Source organism: Convolutriloba macropyga, chromosome 6 (genome assembly GCF_964194025.1).
Source record: "Convolutriloba macropyga chromosome 6, txConMacr16.3, whole genome shotgun sequence".
In the NCBI taxonomy this organism is placed as follows: Eukaryota; Metazoa; Xenacoelomorpha; order Acoela; family Convolutidae; genus Convolutriloba; species Convolutriloba macropyga.
The window spans coordinates 65,455,897-65,475,702 of NC_134473.1; the positions used below are offsets into that span (position 1 = coordinate 65,455,897).

Here is a 19,806-nt window from a genome sequence, read left to right on the forward strand (position 1 = left end):
GCTTAAGATATTAACCAGCATGTCATCAAGACAAATTTCAGCCATTATTGCCCTGGCCAAGACCGGATGTTAATCTCGCAAGAGTATGTTCATCTGGCCAGATCTTGCAAGACAAGGTTTATCTTGCAAGGTCTTGCAAGAATTGCAAGATAATGGATAATCTTGCAAGAATAGCATTCGAACCCAACTCGGGCATACTTTAGCGGGGACCTCGATCTGGGTTCTGTACGTACATCTCGATGACGATAACGCCCTTGTTTCTATATTCTTTCCTCAACTAGGACGTGGCCCTGAAAGAATGTGACGAGTATGAGTATGGGACGAATGGGAGATGGGGGGTGAGGGAGTTGTACGTGTTGAGTATTGGACATGAAGACAAAAGTGGGAAAGTAGGGAGAGGAGTTCAGAGACAGAATGTGACTACCCCTTTCAATCATAAATACTGCATATACGCTATATCACGTAAGAAACACGGGTCTTTCTCATTATGCCCCCCCCCCCCCCCCCCCCCCCCCGTAGCTTAGTGGCCAGACAACCTATATCCCCCCAATCATGGTAAATGTACCATAAAGGTGGGCTATAATTTCATGGGGGCTATATTGGGAAAGACCCAGAAACATAATGACTTTTAGTTATCTATAGTTTTTTTTTCGAAAATCATAATTCGATCCTAATTTGAGCTCTAGCTGAGATAGAGACCTAAGTTGCCTCTGCAAAGACAACCTTCGCGCGCACTCCGGAGTATAAATATGATATTCTACTAAAGGCGTCCATGCTAAAAAAAACGCGTCAACAAGTAAACATAGCGGTAAAAGCGTTGAAATTATGTAAGACAATCGCTAACTGCTGAGTGGAAACTGCTTCGTTTTTTCAGCCTTGATTTTTTCATAATTATAGTCTGCAACTTTACTTTTTATCTGAAATTAACTAATCGCCTCATTTTCATCATCTCTATTGCAGCGTTTTTTGGCGTTGGAGCTAATTTTTGGCGCCATTTTTTCTTTATGAAACTAATATAGAGCATTCTAGTATCTATTAAATACGGGTATCTAGCACAAATAGCTGAAAAACTGGGAAAAGTGGGACAAGAAATTGGCAAAACAGCGGTATGGCATGATGAATTGTTCCCTGATTAAGTGTGCAATGCAAAACAATGCGAGAAATGCCGTCAAAAACTGCTGGAAAAATAATTTCACCCTAAAATTTTATGACTTTCAGCAGCGAATTTTGTGCATTTAGCAAGGCAATTTTTTTTTCACTTCCGTAGAAATTAATTGATTTTCATTCCAACTAAAAACGGATTAGTCAACATTAAGACCACATTTTACTACTTTGAAATCACCAATGCTTTGTAGTGACACCGATCATCTACGCTCCATTTAATTGCTCAAAATTTAAATGAGATTCAGGCTAGTCGGCAATGAAGTGTTAATATCTCGTGTAAAAATATTTGTAATAATTAATGGCCGCCCTCATCTTCTCAGCCGACTCTTTTTTGCGCTCCGACTTCGATTGGCAAAGTTTAAGTCGAAAATCAGAGTGTTCGGAAAAAACTTGTTCGGAAGATAGTCAGAGCGGTCTGTGTTTTGACATGGTCATAGATAGCATGGAGCACTGACAAAAATGTCACCTGAAATAAACCTCGTAATCTGTCAGCACTTATTATTTTTGATTGCTCTCAAATGGAGTTTCAAGCAATTACTGTAAACATGTTGGCCATTTTTAATGCAAAATTTTTGATGGACCGTTTTTGCGCATTTGTTCTAGAATATTCTGCGACTTCTAAAGTGGTTTTTTCACAATATAGTTCTGCTTTTTTGAGTGATCTAAGTTTCTCTTACTCTAAAATTTTTGATGGCAAGTGTTTAAATGTCAGAATTTCAAATTGGTGGTCAGTGGTTCAAATCACTGAGGCGGTCGTCTCTTTGAAAAAAAAAAAACCAAACTAAGGTTTTGTGGAAATTAGGCGAATGCTAATTAAAACACCTAAAAAGGTACTGCAATTTCCACTGGGTAATAAAGCGACCATAACAATAGCTTTCGTAGAAAAAAAAAGCTAGTTTTTAACTTTTTTAAAAAACCAAAATCATTGGCCGCAATGATACTGAGTAGAGTAAGAGAGGAAAAATGTAGAGTAAGAAAAACATTGGAAACATGTTATATTTTGCTGGTAATTTTAATTATTTTGCACGTAAATATGTCTTTCGGGACACTTGACAACTTCAAAGCATTGATTGAATTATTTTAGAGCACTTTTTCTAAGTGTTTTAATTGCTGTTTGCCTATTTTCCACAAAATCTTAGTTCACGATTTTTGATTAATGGCTAATAATTTTGATCGCGGGCATATTTAAGAGAGGTTTTTTCATTTTTTGGTTAAAAAATGTTATTACAAACTTTAATTAGTTTTTGCGTTGCTTTGTTAGAGGTAAGAATATTTTTGGTGATTAATTTTTTTATGCAAATTAATTGCTCTCAAACAAAGTTTGTGGCAATTATGTCCTGTCGGTCTTGTTTTGCGATTATCCGCTTGGCTGATTTTTCGTCTGAAGCTTCTGGTTTTTCGACCACAAAAAAGATAAAAAGGTAGCGCCCAGTGGGAATTAAGTATTCTTAGAGCCTTTGAGCTCTGTTTCAGCTCAAACTGTTTTGAAGAATTATACTTATGGTGTGAAGGGCAGTTCTTAGAGGTTGAAGGCCCCTCCACTGTTGACCCCTCACTATTGTCCCAGATCCCCCCGCGTTGTTAACTCCACGCCAAAGTTGCCTCACCTACACCACCCCCCCCCCCCCGTTTCTAGGTGCTGACGAAAAACCGCTCGTTAAAAACACGCAAAGTTATACTTTTTTGCATTTTTTATCATTCTTTCTAAAAATCTGTGAAAATTAATGATTTTTTAAAGCCCTAGGTGTGAAAGAATTTGATCTAGATTTTAATAATAGCTACTGCATAGCTACTAGTGGTAAAAGAAATGATTTCTACAATTTAACATCGCGATTTTTAGCGTTTTTTTTGACAAAAAGTGCAATTCTCTTGTTATATTTTTATTCAGGTCTTTCAAGACCCAGGGTCGGAACACATCTTAGAGGGTTTGATAATAAATTACAAACAAATTTTTAAGGCCATGGAAGAGTTTTTAAACTTTATAATGCCAAAGAATTTACCATTTTTTCGATAAAACTTGGTTCTTTTTCAAGTTCATTTTTGAAAATTGTTCTCCTCTATTTAGGTTTTCTTAGACACAAGAGCCAATGAATCCCCTCTAGAGTTTGAAAATAGGTTGCTGAATTTTTTCTGGATGTAATAGAGTGTCTTGTAAGATTTTAACGTCACTTTTTTTTTAGCTTTCTTTGAAAATTTTTTCCTTTTTTTTCAATTTTTTGATATTTTTGGTCATTAGTCAGGTATTTTGAGCCTCAAGGGTCAAAAATCCTCCGTCATGGTTTGATAATAAAATACTAAAAAACTTTTGTTGGTTGTGATTATTTTGCATTTTCTTAATATAACAAGGTTTGAATATTTTTTTAAAAAAAGTTGCAATTTATTTTAAGTTTTTTTTAATTATTGTCATTTTTTTCTCTTTTTCCAGCCTCAAGAACCGCGGAAGTTCCTCTAGGGTGTGATATTATGTTACTGCATAATTTTTAGATGTAATGGAATGTTTTTCAAGATTTTAATATGACGAGTTTAAGCAATTTTTAAAATTATTTGCAATTTTTTTTAAGTTTTTGATTCTTTTCCGGCACCAGTTGCCTGGGACCTCCTCCAAGATTTAATAACAAGCTGCTGCATAGTTTCTAGAGTTAATTGGTAGGTGATCAATATTTTTTGATTCCAGTTCTACTAATTTTTGGACGAAACTTAAATTTTTTTTTTGAAAATTTTGGAAAATTATTAAGTTCTAATTGTATGGATCTTTATGAGCTAGTGAAACTATTTCAGGCTTGATACAGGGATACAAGATTGTCTATTGAGACAATAAAATGGCTCTTAAGATATTAATATCTTGACTTTTAGCAAGATTTTTTCAAAAATTTTGCTTTTGTTTCCAAAATTTTCAATATTTTTTGTCATTTTCTGAGTTGAACGACCATTACTGGCCAATGAAACCTTTTAAGTCTCGGAAATGCGTTGCCAGTAATTTTGAGACAAAAAAATTTTTTGAACATTTTTAACGCAAAATTGAAAACTTTTTTAAATTTTGTTTTTTCTGTATGATTTATTTACTAACAATGTTAGAAAACTAGAAGTTGCAGGGTCAAATCTTATGATGGAAAATATTTTTCTCTTTTTTCTCTCAGTTGGGTAAGATTTTTCCCTTCTCGTTCTCGCTAATGTCCTATCTCTCGCTTTCTCTCTCTCTCTTTCTCTCTCTTTGTTGATGCCGCATTTCAGCTGCTGTTATGTCGCGTAATGTTATCATCTCTGATCCTCATTAACAATTGGTTATAGTAGAAATTTTTTTTATCATAAATAACTTAACAGGCACATTTTAGGAAATCATTGTTAATTGCTCTCAAAAGCAATTTGCAGCAATATTTATAAACCTATTTTTCTGCTACGAAATTTGCCCTTTGGCCGGTTTTTCCTCTGACCCATATGACTTTCGTCTTCAGAAACGGGATAAAGAGGTTGCGCCCAGTTTGCATAAAGTTCTTTTAGAGCCGTTCAGCCCACTAGTCTTCAAATATGAGATTAATGAAAACTGTTTGGAGACTTATACTTATGGTATGAAGGGCGGTTCTTAGAAATCGATCCCGCGCCACCACCCACCCACCGCCCGCACATCAATCCCTCAATCCATTTTTGCAACCCGCTGCTCTCAATTTACGCCCCTTCAGTTAATCTAAAGCTAGCCTCACCAAACCGTGCTATTGACCAAGTCAACCGCTCGCCAGTCGTTTGAGAGCAATTCGCCCGACGTTAGTCGGTTTTGATTTAGAGGTTTTTCACCTATTTTTCCGATTTTTTGACAGATTATGGTGATTTTTCTCTTATTGTTTTGTTTTACTGCTTTAAAAAGAAGCCTATCTGAAAGAACGCTTATGACATAAGGAGTGTTTTGATACCAACTGATTACATTTTTTTGGTATGAAGCTTTTTTGTTGAGAATTATCAGAATAAGAATAGAGAAAAATTTTGGGCTTTTTTTGCAATTTTTAATTTTTTCTACAATCCCGAAATTTTTCTAGCCATTTTTGAACTGCCAATTGTTTTGCCATTATATCTATAATCGTATTTTCTAGAAATACCTATCCCTTGCCTTTTTGTGCTCTTGTAATATTAAAAAAAATTGTCATTTTGTATTAGTTTCTTTATTCAATTTAATTATAGGCGCTTCCCTTTTGATGAATTGATTTCAAACCTTATATAAATTCTCATGAATGGTTTTAGTATGTACAAATTAACTGACCGAGCAGAGTTTTTAGCAGATTCGACACTTCAAGTCGTTTTCGGAATTCTTCCGACTATTTTTCAGACAAGTTCATTATTTTGTAGTCAAATTGGAGAACTAATTTCGGTCACACCAAAAAGTGAAGTCGAGAGAAAAAGAGAGTGACTGCACGGGGTTAATTTTTAAACGTCAACTTCAAATTAGAACGAAAAAATGGTGTTTGAATAAAAATTCGCTTTCTCGATTGTGGTTTGTTCAAAAGCCGGAATTTGATTTTGATTTTTGATTGCTCTTGAACGAAGTTCATAGCATTTATTGTAAACGTTTGTGTCTTTTTTATGCAAAATTTTCGCTTGACAATTTTGACTTTTCGTGTAACTTTTACGCCCTTGACTTTTTGCGTTTCGCGTGATCTAAAATTCTCTCTCAATCACAATTTCAAGTAGCTGAACTCAATTGGCGGCAATTTTATACTAAAAGTGAAATGCAAAGTGCGCCAAAAATGGTGCCATTTTTCACTTTAATTCTTAATATGGGTATATGTTAGCCTCTTATGTGGTTGTTTGAAGCCCACTATTGAACTTCCTAGTACAATTTAGGCTACTCTTCTCCCCCCTACGACTGAAGCAGGCTGCAATTGATTAGAGCTCCCGCTAGTCGTTCGAGAGCAATTCTTCCGACGTTTAGTCGGTTATGTTTACTGTTTTTTAGTTTTTCAATCAGATGTTTTTCATGGTTTTTCATTTATGTTAGATTCTCGATCAATATTTTTGCTTATTCAACAAAAACTCTTTATATTGTGTCAGCATTTATCCTTCTATAATTTTTACTTCCACGAAAAAAATTGCTTCGCTTTGCCTCATTTTGCCGCTTTTTTGAATACTTTTTGACATCTTTAGGGTAGTTTCATTCTCCACTCAGAGCAAGAGCACCTCTTTCTATAGAAAAACCAGAAGCAGGGCGCCGTGACAATTGAGTTACCGCTCAATATTTTTGCAGACAGAAGATATGGTTATCAATAATTAATTTTGAGTATTTATTTAAACGAGACATACTAACCTGTAATTTACTACTCGGGTACAGTTTTCAATAAAGACAAAGTAACAATTTATTGTCGGAGAACATTTATTATATCAGACAAAGTAACAAGTTAGCTAACGCTCACAAAAGATTATTAACTGCACAGCGATAGCTGGGACATTTATTGGCCTTCTCTTGTCTTTTTTGTAATTTTCTTGTCAAGATTTTTGTCACGACCATGTGACGTCACAACCACTTCAAATCTGCTTTTAGTTCATTCGTTCATGCATATTCAACTAAATTTTGTTTGTGACGTCATTTTTCACTTTTAGTGGAGCGCGATTTTTTATTCATTCGCTTGAATATGTTTTTGGTCACACGTGACTTACCTCACCCTCAAAAATGACTTCATCACTTTGAAATTGACTTCTCTTTACTTTAAATCCAAGAGATAAGGCCAAGTGAAGGTGTGATACTCTAAATGAAGCTTATCTGAGAGCAGCCAATAGGAGCAGCTAATAGCGGTTAATATTTATAATTATTCTTAATCAAAATATAACATCTCAGTCTTCAATGAAAAGAGTAATTTTTTGGTCTGTCTTTTTCTGATGTTGTTTGAGACTGCAGATTACAACGCTATTGCGGCTATCTTTGTAGTAATGCTGGCAATCTGCCATAGCTCTGGAAATCTGACAGCTACGTTTCTTTTGGCAATAATTTTGGTTAGAAAGCCTTATTTGAGGCGGCTGTTGTTTATAGTGTAATAAGTTGTTGTTTCTTTCACTTTTTGTTCTTTTTGTCACTTGACTAAAAAATAACCGTAAATATAACTAAAACTAATACTGATTTTTGTTTTCTCTGCTACGCCAGCTCAGCTCCAACCTTTAGTTAACACAAAACTGAACGTTGCGATTTAACGTAAAGCTCAATGTTAAAAGAAGAATGTTGACACTCCCGAGTAGTGTAATTTGAAAACTCTACTCTCACCAGGTAATTTTTAAAATGTTTTAAATGTCTTTGCGGGCAGACGGATAGTAATGGCTCGTAAGTGGCCGTTTAAATTAGGAAGACAAACTTATGACAAAATGAAATTAAAACTATTTGAAAAAAAAACTAGCAAACAATTTTTGCGAGAACTGTTTTCTTTTATCTTTCATTATGGTTAGCTGTCCATATTTTGCAGAATTTATAATAATTCTGAGCATAATTTTGTGCCACCTTAGTGCTAATTCTTTTTGATTTTTCACTACGAGTTGGGCGTTGATTGGAGATGTTACTTGCTAGATTGCCAGTTTCTTCAGACAACTTTTTCTTCGAGTATTGCCTTTTAGTATCTTGCTCATTGAAGATAAAGACGCCATGAATTATGGTGTGTTCTTAATTGCTTAGATCGCATTTTCTCTTTCAGTGTTTCGAAAAATTTTATGTCGATTTAATTTTCAATTCGTCTCGTTGGGATGAAAAAAGACCGGTCAGATGTAACTTAGGTCAAATCAAAGCTTCTTCGATTAGTAGCCAAAGTTCGTTTTTTTCAGAATGTCCACAAGGAGATGCGGGTATGCATGGTTACTGCAACTCGACGTCCACTGGTTCCCATAATGAGATTTATTTCAAAAATAGCACGCCCATCCGCTGGATTTCATCTTACCATCACACATTATTTGTACATCGATCTCTGTTGACATCTAATTTCCCATCTCATCTTTAGTTGGGCGTATTGAGCATTGAGATCAGCTTGAGTAGATACCATTCAGTGGTGGCCCGATGTCGGGATAGAGACCTCCCACTATAGTGTTTCCATTTTTCAATCAACCACAGCTTCAAGGAACGTTTCTGGCACCAATCTAAATACTTCTTCGCCCATGAGGATCACCAGAATGACTATTTTAACACCTTTTCACTCGCGATGTCGCGCGTTTCCGTATTTACTAGAAATATGACCCCTTTTATCTTCAATTTGGTTTTTTACATCCCACACAGATGGATATAAATAACCAGAAACACAAAGTGAACAGAGTGAAAATGTTGCACACTATTCACAACCATTTATTCGTCCAACACCACTTCCACAGAAAAAACCCACTCATCCACATTAATTAGCGTATCCAATATGCTAACACAAAACTGACTGCACCCTATTACCTGAATTATAGCTATATAATTCAACCTAATTATTGAGAAGGCACTCTTCTCAATTTCGATCCAATATAGAATTACCTCCTGTTCTCGCCACTCTACGCAAAGACCAACCGTCCAACTCTGGTTCCGATCGAGTATCTCCAGTGTGTAGAGGGAGGAGCCACAAAATGCATGTATGGCAGCACCTTCAACCTCCTCTATAGAGATTGGATAACGGGCAAGTTGGACAATCGAGAACCGTCAGCAGAGGGGACACAGGTCCTCCACCATATTCTCGCGTTGCAGCCACACTGCAACTTCGACCCCTTCCCTAGTGCCCTTGCTGCTTGCCGGGCACGTGATCAGTAATTTGTGGAATTCTTCAGAGATCCTGACAATCGGGCTTCTGATTTTGAGTTCGAATATCGGACGTAGGCGCACAGTCCTACAACATCGATCGCACAGTCCTTCAAAAACTAAAGACTCACTGTTCTTTTAAACTCAATTAAAACTCTTTTTTCTTCTTTTCTTTCTTTTTTCTCTTTCTCTATATATACTATTTCTCTTCTCTAGTTTTTTTCTTCTTCCTCCCGGTCGGGGCTTACTAAGTTCGCATTAAATTTAATTAGTAAATTTAATAAGGAAAGTAGCTCACACAGTGGCTAAAAGATTGATTTCCACCAGAAAGTAAGCTGGTAAATTCGACTGGTTCAAACCTTGTATCAGATTGAGAAAAACAGAAATCTCTTTGTACAAACCAGAAAGAGACTACAGACTACAAGCGATCCTCCAACTAGGAACAAATCCTCACTACGTGACAGTGAGAACAGTTGGGTACTCTAACAGAATTGACGTTACAGGCCAGCACACCCTGTAACTGGCACCCTCACTGGTTCTACAATCAGACGAACTCTCGACTGAGGACACTAGTTAATACTTTACTGACAAGGACTTCAGACGACAGCACAAGTCACAACCCCACTTCAAAGAAGACACAACTCTTCACTCCACCATCCAACGAGGATGACACATCCAGCGTATTTCTGTTACAGTTCACAGGTTCGGATTTAAAACTCTGAGCCCCCAATGAACGTAGCAGTAGAAATACTGGATGTACACCTCCAGCCAATCACAAATTGAGAGAACTCCACTAACTACAGTTAGTCTAAGAGAGTAGTAACACGATTTGCATACCTCTTACTCCGGTGTTAGTCTGAGAGATATAGGTAAGCCTACTTCGCGCGCAGAAATAAGTAGTCCTAACTCTTTATACTTTAAGGCTGTAAAAGGAGCCCATACAGGGTCTGCCTTACTTCAGTATATTCCCATAATTTGCATATTTACAAAATCTTGTAGTTAGAATTGTTGCCTTGCCTTATTTGGGCATATTTGTTTTATTGATATATTGCATTGTATCATCTTGCAGGATCTTGAATAATAACCGATTCAAACTTTTGGGGGTAGACACAGGGACAGCCAAACCCTATCTTGTAATTCATACGACGTTAGTTGGCTGTTACTTAGGAAATTTTTTTGAAAATCATTGTTATTTGCAGAAATGTCTTACCGTAAAATAGGTCTGTTATATTTCTTATGTTATAGAATGTTATATTGGATCAAGTTTTTAGTAGTTATCTTAGATTTGTTCACTTGTCTAAGAGGCTTCCAATGAAAGCAGACTTATACGCTCAATTTTTATATAAACGCTGAAATAGAAGCTTCAATTTAAACCAATGGTCTATTTGTTTTTTTTTTCAAGAATTTAATTAACGTAGGTAGAAAAGTAATAATTAATATTTTTATGCGTTTTGATCCTTTTAAAAATATGACTGATGCCATTTATTGCTCATTACTTTTTGCGATTAATTCATCCGACATTTGACGTTTCTGACGTGATGTTTTTTAATCTAACGATTTTTTTCTTTTTACAACACAAAATTGAATTACACAATACAGTTGAAGCTATAAAGATCATTTTAAAAAATTAGCTTTGAAAAGTTTAAATGACTGTTTTTCGTACTTTAGGCTAATATAAATGATTTGACTTTTTAAGCAGTTGCTCCAATTTAGCGTTTCTTTCCAATTGTATGCACACTAAAACTTTTTTTTTATTCAATTGTTTGATCCATTATTCAACTATTTAAATATTTTTCACAGATTTTATGAATTTTTTTGAGATTGATGAAAATATCAATTTTAATGCGGTTTATTTATGTTTCCATCGAAATCTGACAAACTTTTGATTAAAAATTGATTAAAAAGATTGACATATGAAGTCAATTTATCTGACATCAATTTGGATTTTTCTCAAAAGCTGTTGATTACACTATTGAGCGGCATTTATGGACCTTAAAAATTGTTATTGATATCAGAACAGCCATAAATGGCTCGAACGCGCTCGACAGTTTCTGTGCGCTCGAAAAGATCTCTGTTCTTGATCAGACCCACCTTTGCTCAAATCTACCTCTGATCAGACTCCCGGCTCGAAGTGCCACAGCTTAAAATTGCTAAATCTGTAAAGTTTCAGGCAATTGTGATAATTTTTCCTAAGAATTTTGATTCTTGTCTCAATTAGAATTGCAGTGAATGCGGTGAAAAAATTTGCCGCTAAAAACCGAAAATTTTGCCAATATTTACATCTAAATTTACCCCAAATCTTAGCGGTGAATTATTTTTCGCCTCTTACCAATTAGCTGCCCGGATCTGTTAGTCAGTTAAAATCAGAGCTGGAACATTAATTTTTACAGCCTGGATTTTAGCTGGATTCTACCGACCTCCGACCTCCGCCTCCGACCTCCGCTACCGACCTCCGACCTCCGCCTCCGACCTCCGCTACCGACCTCCACTACCGATCTCCGACCTCCGCCTCCGACCTCCGCCTCCGACCTCCGCCACCGACCGCCGACCTCCGCCTCCGACCTCCGCTACCGACCTCCACTACCGATCTCCGACCTCCGCCTCCGACCTCCGCCACCGACCTCCGCCGATGCACCAATATATGGTTTAGATGAACGCACCAATATGGTTTAGTTGAACGCACCAATATGGTTTAGTTAGAGCTAGAATGGCTGTTCAGGATATCGCCATCCTAAAATAAAAATTCTATTCATGACACCAGTTATTCGAAATTTTCAAAATTTGCTATGATCGTTGTATGTACAGTCTGATGATGTGAAACGTTCTGTGCAGTGTTCACCAATAATGTAAATTAGGCTGCGAAGAAAAAAGACAGACTGGGATGTTTCTTTATCGACTCTGGGCAGACTGGCAGAAGTATTTACACTTCTATTTGACTGGTTCAGTAATGGTTACAATTGAGAGTCAATGATATAGCGCTGAAACTCACTGTGAGCAAGGTCCGGGTGGGAAATTTGTTTTCACCGCTAATCCGCAAACGGTGAAAAATTGTCACAGATATGACGTTAGTGCTTATTTCTGCCTCAATGGATGATTTTTTACAGCTTTCCATAAGAAACGTTCTGATCTACAGTTAATTAAAATCCTTTAAAGGGGACCATCAATTGGTATCAGCTGGACCCCCAATTCGCTCGAAATTGTCTCTGATCAGACCAATTGATCAGACTCAGTTGCTCTCGAAATGCACTCTGATCCAAAGGCTTCGAGCGCAGCATTATAGATGATATTGCGCTCGAACCGTTTGTGATCAGACTCAAGTGCGCTCCAAATTTCTCTGTAATTTCTGATCTGTAAATGGTCTAATCAGAACAATTTCGAGTTCACACTTCAACCTGGGAACTCAACTCAAGTCGGTCTGATCAGGGGTGGCTTTGGGTCGAGCACCTCAACCTGGGCAGTTAGGCATTTTAGGCGCATACTCTGCCAGTTATGCGGAAGTGTGTTCAATGGGACCAGCATTATGTGACAATGACGTGGGGTCTCCTCTCATTCTAGAAGTGACTGACTCTCACACTGGCAAAAAAGACCAGTGCTTGTTTGGAGTGTACAGCTACAGTCTGGCTGAAAAGGTCCGCAGACAGGTCCAAGATTTTATCGACTATGACTATTTCAGGTCAGTCGATTTTCTCAAAAGAAAGTCCCTGTTGTTATGATCTTTGATTGGAGCCTTTTCACTTTTGTAGAAAATGTGTTGCATAAAAATGAGCCAAAAAATCGAGAAATCACAAATAAGTTAGCAGTCTTTTTAATAGCCGCACAGCGATAGCTGGGGCTATTATTGGCCTTCTCTTGGTTTTTTTTTACAATTCATAGAATTTGAATTGTATTGGTGCGCTGCGTTTTTTTTTAAGATGTGTTCACACATTTTTCAATGACTTTGATCTTTCAAAACGGGACAAACAGGTAAAGCCCAGCGGGCATTAAGTTTAATTAGAGACCCAAAGTGGGCTTTAGTATTCCTTCAAATGTTGATAGTGGTGCAGCTGCTGGGATGGCCTTAATTTAAGGTTAAAATGTCATTTTTAGGCGTTTATGGGCTCGAAATGGTGCAATTTTTCATGTTTTTTGTGATCTTTTTGAGTTTTTTTGTTTGATTAGCCTTAGGTTGAAGTTTTCAAAAGTTGATGAAAGCTTTTTGCGAGACAAAAATGCTTGTTATGACCATTTTATGAGCCATATGTTTTGGTACTACAAACACAAACACGCAAAATGATCCTAATTTTCGCAATTTTTTTCAGGTTTTTTGAAAATTTTTGTCATATATTAAGTTTCTTAGCCCTAGGTGTCAAGAAACCTCATCTAGTGTTTGATAAGGGGTTTGATGATAGATTACAGCTTAGTTTCTAGTGGTAATGGAATGTTTTTCAACTTTCTGCCATCATGAATTTTAGCATTCTTTGACAAAACTTGCAATTTTTTTCATATTTTTTGACATTTATTGTCATTATTCAAGTTGTTTGTGTCCCAGAGGCACGAAAACCTCATCAGTAGTTGGATAATAAGTCACTGAAAAATTTTTAGTTGTCATGGAATAGGTTTCAACTTTTGAATATCACAAAATTTAGCGATTTTTTTTTGACAAAATTCTCATTTTTTTCAGGTTTTCGAAAAAATTCGTTATTTATCAATTTTTCCAGCTTCAGGGACCAGGCAATCTCTTTTGAGGTTTGTTAATAGGGCACTGCATAAATTCTAGTACTAATGGAATGGTTTTTAACATTTTAATGTCTTGAAATTTAGCATTTTTTTGATAAAATCTGCATTTTTTTAAGGTTTCCTAAAATTTTTGTCAGTTTTTGATATTCGTCTATTCTCAAGTGCCAGAAAACTTATTCCATCTTCTAATGAAAAATTACTGCATGGTTTTTAGTTTCAATGGATTTGTTTTCAACAATTTAACCTTTCGACTTTTAGAAGTTTTTTTAAAAAAAAATTTGCAATTTTCAAATTTTTTCAAAATATTTGTATTTTATTTAATTTTTCTTGCCCCAGTAGCCAGGTAACTTAATCCAGCGTTTGATAGTATGTTAATAAATAGTTGCCAAGGGCAATTGAAATGCTTTCATCCTTTTAATAGAACTATTTTAATCGAACTATTTTAACTATTTATATCCTTTTAATTTCTATTTTTTGAAGTTTGAAATTTTAAAAATTATTGTCTATCGATCTATGAGCCAATGAGTTTTTTAATGTTTGGAATTGGGTTACTGGATAGCCTCTGGAGACACAGAAATGATTCTAAAGATATTTTAATCACAATTTTCAGCAACATTTCCTCATAATTTGCAATTGATTTCTTTTTTTAATTTTTTGGTCATTTTCGAGTTAATCGATCTTCAAGGGCCAATGAATATTTTTCAGGTCTTGCTGATATAATACTGGACCGATTTCAGAAACAAAAATTGGTTTTTAACATGTTTTTGGAATAGTTATTTTTAAACGGAAAAATTTTGTCTTAGGTTTAAAAGCTTCGGGAGTTTTAGCAATGAGTATATTTTTGTTTAGGTTTGATTCTTTTAGTTTCTCAATTTTATGAGATGATTTTGTTTGTGTTCTGGCTGAAATTGTTCAATTGATCTGCTGGTGAGGTCGAGTACGTCTGAGCTCTTCATTCAAATCTTTGAATTGTTTTTCAGGACTTGTCCTGCTATGTTTTTTTATTTCGTCGTCATGATTTTTGTTACGACCATGTGACGTCACAGCCACTTTTTGGCCATTCGTTCATGCAATTTCAACTGAATTGCATGCGTGACGTCATTTTTCGCTCTTAGTGGAGCGAGTTTTTTTGTTCATTTGCGTGATTAAACTTTTGGTCACACTTGACTTACGTCACTCTCAAAAATGACTTCCTCACTTTGAAATTGACTTTTATTTACTTTAATTCAAAGAGATAAGGTCAAATGGGTGTGTGTCACTCTAAATGAAGGTTAATTGAGATCAGCTAATAGAGGCAGCAATAAATTATACAGATTTTTAATCGAAATATAACAGATAAGCTTTCAATAAAAAGACAATTTTTTTTATCTGTCTTTTTTACTGTTTTTTTTAGACTGCCGATCTACAAATCTATTGCGGCTATTTTCTGGCAATCTGCCAGCTATGTTAACTTTTTTGAAGCTGCTGCCTCTAAGTTCTTTCGGACAACGAGGGAAAATGAAGGAGCAGATGTACGCAAAAAGCAGCAATTTAAATTCATTACTGCTTCACATCAAAACTGTTGCAAAGTGAATGAGAGAAAAAAGACATTGTTTAACGAAAAAAGCAAACTGCGAAAGCAGAAAAAATTGATGATTTGAAGCTCAGAGTATAAAAAATGAACTAATTCGGCTCATTTTACAGCAAACCGCCAACTCCGTTTTTAAATGCTCTTGAACAAAGTTCATAGCAATTATTGTAAACGCGTTGGCCTCTTGTATGCAAATTTTTCGCTTGACCGTTTTTGCACTTTTCTTCTAGAACATTCTTTGACTTCCGAAGAGACTTTTTCGCGCTTTCGTTCATTTTTGCGTGATATCTATTGTTCTCATTCCGAAGTAAAGCTTGTTGTAGAAACAAAAATGATTGCAGCAGAGCAACAAGCAGGGACTGATAACCGAGTGGGCAGTGCCTCTGGTCAGGGAGCGGGAGGTCCAAGATTTGCATCCCGGGGTGGTCAACGGCGCCCATAAAGAAAAAATTGATCTAGGCTACAGCCCCTGAATCAAATGGCATTGCCTCTCGTTCGAGAGCAATTCTTCCGACATTAGTCGGTTTAGGTTTCTGATTGAATTCGGTAATGCAGGGCCTGTTTGAACTCTGTTTTGCCTTAAAAATTATAGGGATAGAGTTGTTATTGTTAGGAAGATTGAGTAGACTTAATTTAGTCTATTAAGTAGACTTAAGAGTTTATTTATCCGTGAGATCAGTGAGGCTGCCAGTTACAAGGAGTTCTGTCCAGTAACGTATTGTTCGTGCCAGTTGTTTCCTAATGACCGGTGGTAGTGAGAGTTTTGTGCACCAACTCGACAGAGCTGTGCAGCATATGAGTCGGTGTTGTTGTATTTTTTATCTTTTTCATTTGCACACTTGTTAATTGGATTGACCAGCTTCTGTTCTGGTTAGCATCCTATCTAGCTAAAATTAGCTACCCATACCATCACTTCAAATTTCGAAAACTATAAGTCCCGATCAATGAAAAATGGAACGAGAAAAAAGGATCTAATTGAATAGAAAAGGAAAAAAAGAAGAAATGAAGTACAAGGATATGGCAAGTAAAAAGTTTCCAGAGTTTGAGGAAAAACCAACTAGCCTGTCTATTGCTTGGCGAACTATGTCTCTTACTTGTTGAGAATTGTATCTGTGATCTGATTGTTAAAAACTATGTCTCTCTGGTCGCCGAATGTAACATTTTTCAAGGGCTCTAGGACGAAGCTGCGAACTGACATCACACGAATCAGTATCAAAGTTTTTCTTTTGAGGTTTTGTGGCTCAAAAATTCATTCAAAATCTAATCGCAATATCACAGTTTGAAAATGCGGCTGTGCATACAGTTCGCTGCTATCTACGAATCGCAGACACTCGATTGGGACAAGTTATTGTCGATGATTGGCTGGTTACCAGCGTACGAAGAGGAAATAGTTTCAAAAAAGGATCAAACTCCCTCAGCAATTCTTCGCAGTAAAGCGGCTCAAGACAAATTCGTATCGAACGGAGAAAATTTTTGAGTTCACGTACTGGACATATGAACTGACGTGAAGAAGGTGATTTTTCTCCGTGGGTTGATCAAGGAAAAATTGATAGTTACGGGTAGGGCGTTGAATCTTTTTGTTGCGATTGGTGGTTCATATCGATTGGACTGAGCGAGAGAAGTTTTTTGATCATGCGCTGCGTTTAGTGAATGACTTTTTGACATTGAAAAGTAGTTTTTGACTGAATGGCACATATAGATAACCGTTTTTAGCCGTTTTTTGTCTAGCTTTTTTGCTTGTATTTGGTTTTTTGTAGAAATAATTTTTAATTGATGCTATGTTGAAATGTAAACCCCGGAAATTGATAGCACATTATTTTGCATAGCCTGAAATTGCGTTTCAAATGCGAAATTGGCACATATTTCTTGATTTTTTAGTTAATTTTTGGCTTTTTTTCTATTAATTTCTTCATTTTTGGATCTTTTAGCTGTTTTTTGTCAAAAATCAGTTAATATGGCAACTTCCCTTTGATAATTCATATACTCAATGCCTCTTTCTACCTCGATGTAATTTTGTTTCATAAAATTGTACATTTGCTAATCCGATTTTCGTAGTTTTTTGCCATTTTTTTTCAGTTTTTTGTTTGTATTTTGCTTTTATTACTAGAAATAGTATTTGGGAACATGAGGGCCTTTAATTTCGTTTCAATAAAAATTCAATCATTTTTTCGTGTTAAATTTTTGAAAAACAGATTATGAATTTTTTTTTTCATAAATGCAGTATTAAATATTTTTGACCACTTTTTAGCAAAATGTTAGATTGTTTCGTATGTCTGAATTCTGCTTTTTCTTGTTTTATTCTGTTCAGCAACTTGGATTTTGGTCTCTAATGACTCGTTGTTTTTTCTAGGTCTCGAATGCTGATCAATGAAATGTACTCGTTTTTCTTGATTTTTTTAAATTTGATTTTTAACTTTCAAAAATCAATTGGTCTTTTTGTTACGGTGTTCCTAACATTGTGTCCATATTCTTCACATTCTTGTTTGTATCAGTCTAGTTTTTTCCTGGCACCTACTTTTATATTCGTTATATTGATTTTTTCAGTTGTTAAAAAATTGAATGAATGCAGCTTTGTTTTAGATCTTGGTTTCTTCGGTTTGCAATTGATTTAATTCAAAAAAAGGCATTACTGGGAGTTTGCTAGAATATTTTTTCCAACATTTCTACTTATAACTATTCATTGCAATTTTCTTCCGGGCTTTGTATTGTTTTTAGACAATTTTTTGCCTTTGAATATTATTCTGTTGCTTTTGTTTTTCTATGATTAGTTTAATTTTTGAGTTAGTATGAGGTTATGTTGTCTAGCATATATAGAACAAGGAAGAATCTTGTATTATTTTTGTCTTCATTGCCGTGATAAGAAATCTAATTGTAGTAGTTCTCTGATTCGTAAGTTTGAGCACTCTTTTTTGAATAATTTTGTTTTTCCTGTCTTTTTTGAAAAGTTTTTATCTGCCGTTTGCTTTCGCGATCTTTTTGAGATTAGAATCATTAATTATCTGAGGGCAATTGATGGCCTTTTCAGCTTTGTCAGGTTCTCAGTTTTTTGACCATCCCAAAAATTTCAGACTTTTTTAATGTTACCAAACGTTTTCAATAATAAAATTTTGCTGCATTTTCTTTCTCTTGGTGACAGTGGTTTAAATTTCACCGATTTTTAGATCAGACCCGGGGAGGTAACGAGTTAATGGTTTAATACAAAAAGAAAATGACTTCAGCTTTTTGTGAAGTTTTGGTGCTTCGAGTCGCTTCCGGAATTCTTCCGGCTATGTTTTTTTTTACAGGAAGTAGATTTGTTCACGCGGCATTTTGACCTAAAAGCGAAAGTGAGAAAAGCTGTCTTGATGAACAGATTTTCGCTAAGCGAGAATTTTGTTGATCATGCGCTGCGTTTAGTGAATGACTTTTTGACTTTGAAAAGTAGATGGCACATATAGATAACCGTTTTTAGCCTTTTTTTCGTCTAAGTGGCCCAATTTTTTTGCTTTTAATTTGGTTTCTTGTAGAAATAAAATTTGTTGGATACTATATTGAAAAGTCAACCTCGGAACTTGATGCCACAGTGTTTTGCAGAGCCTGAAAAAGCGTTTCAAATTGAAAATTGGCGCATATATCTTGATTTTTTAGTTAATTTTTGACTTTTTTTCTATTAATTTTTTCATTTTTGGATCTTTTAACCGTCTTTTTGTCAAAATTCAGTTAATAAGGCAACTTCTCATGGATAATTTATATACTGAATGCCTCTTTCTACCTCGTCGTAATTTTGTTTCAAGAAATTGTACATATGCTAATCCGATTTCGGTAGTTTTTTTCCGATTTTTGTCAGTTTTTTGTTTGTATTTCGGTTGTAATTGCTAGAAATATATTTTTTGTGCTCTATGTGGGACTTCAATTTCGTTTCAATAAAATTTCAATCAGTTTTTGGCGTTAAGTTTTGAAAAAACAGTTAAAATTTTTTCATAAAAGCAGTCTGAATTTAAAAGTCCTTTGACCATTTTTTTGCAAAATGTTTCAATTGTTTTGAATTTCTGAGTACAAATATCCTATTTTATCGTAGATTTTGGACAAATGTTCTGAAATAGATTTTTGTGGCAGAAATCCTCAAAGATTCTAAGTCTTTTTTTGTTTTTCATCTTAGCTTTTCATTCTTTATTTAAACGGCACAAAAACATTATTTGATTGATTTTCAAGTTTTTTCTCCATGTTTTATCTTGCTTCTACGGTTATCATTTTTCTAAGTTATGCTTTACAGGCTCAAAGTTGACCAATGATATTCACTGAGAACGTTTTGGCGTAATATTATACTTTCAGTCGAATTCAAATGAGCAATGTCAAAAGCGATAGGGTTATTAAGAACTTTCAAAAATTAAGAATGTCTTTTTGTTACGGTGTTCATTACATTGTGCCCATATTCTTCACATTCTAGTCAGTATCATTATATCTTTGTCAGCTTTGTCCTGGCACCTACATTTATTTTGTTCGTGCCAGTTGTTTCTTAATGACCGTTGGTAGTGAGAGTTTTGTGCACCAACTCGACAGAGCAGTGCAGCATATGAGTCAGTGTTGTTGTACAAACATGTTTCTTTTTTATCTTTTTCATTTGTACACTTGTTAATTGGATTGGCCAGCT

At 35.4% G+C, this 19,806-nt stretch overlaps 1 protein-coding gene across 2 annotated transcripts in view; it reads left to right on the forward strand.

Annotated features, from left to right (window-relative positions):
- Positions 1 to 19,806, forward strand: part of LOC142341872 (uncharacterized) — a 213,596-nt gene that overhangs the window by 178,302 nt on the left and 15,488 nt on the right. For both annotated transcript variants that reach the window (XM_075393169.1, XM_075393170.1), the window contains exons 4-5: positions 282 to 462; positions 12,362 to 12,563. In XM_075393169.1, the coding sequence (XP_075249284.1) occupies positions 282 to 462; positions 12,362 to 12,563 (383 nt within the window). The remainder of the gene's footprint in view (positions 1 to 281; positions 463 to 12,361; positions 12,564 to 19,806) is intronic.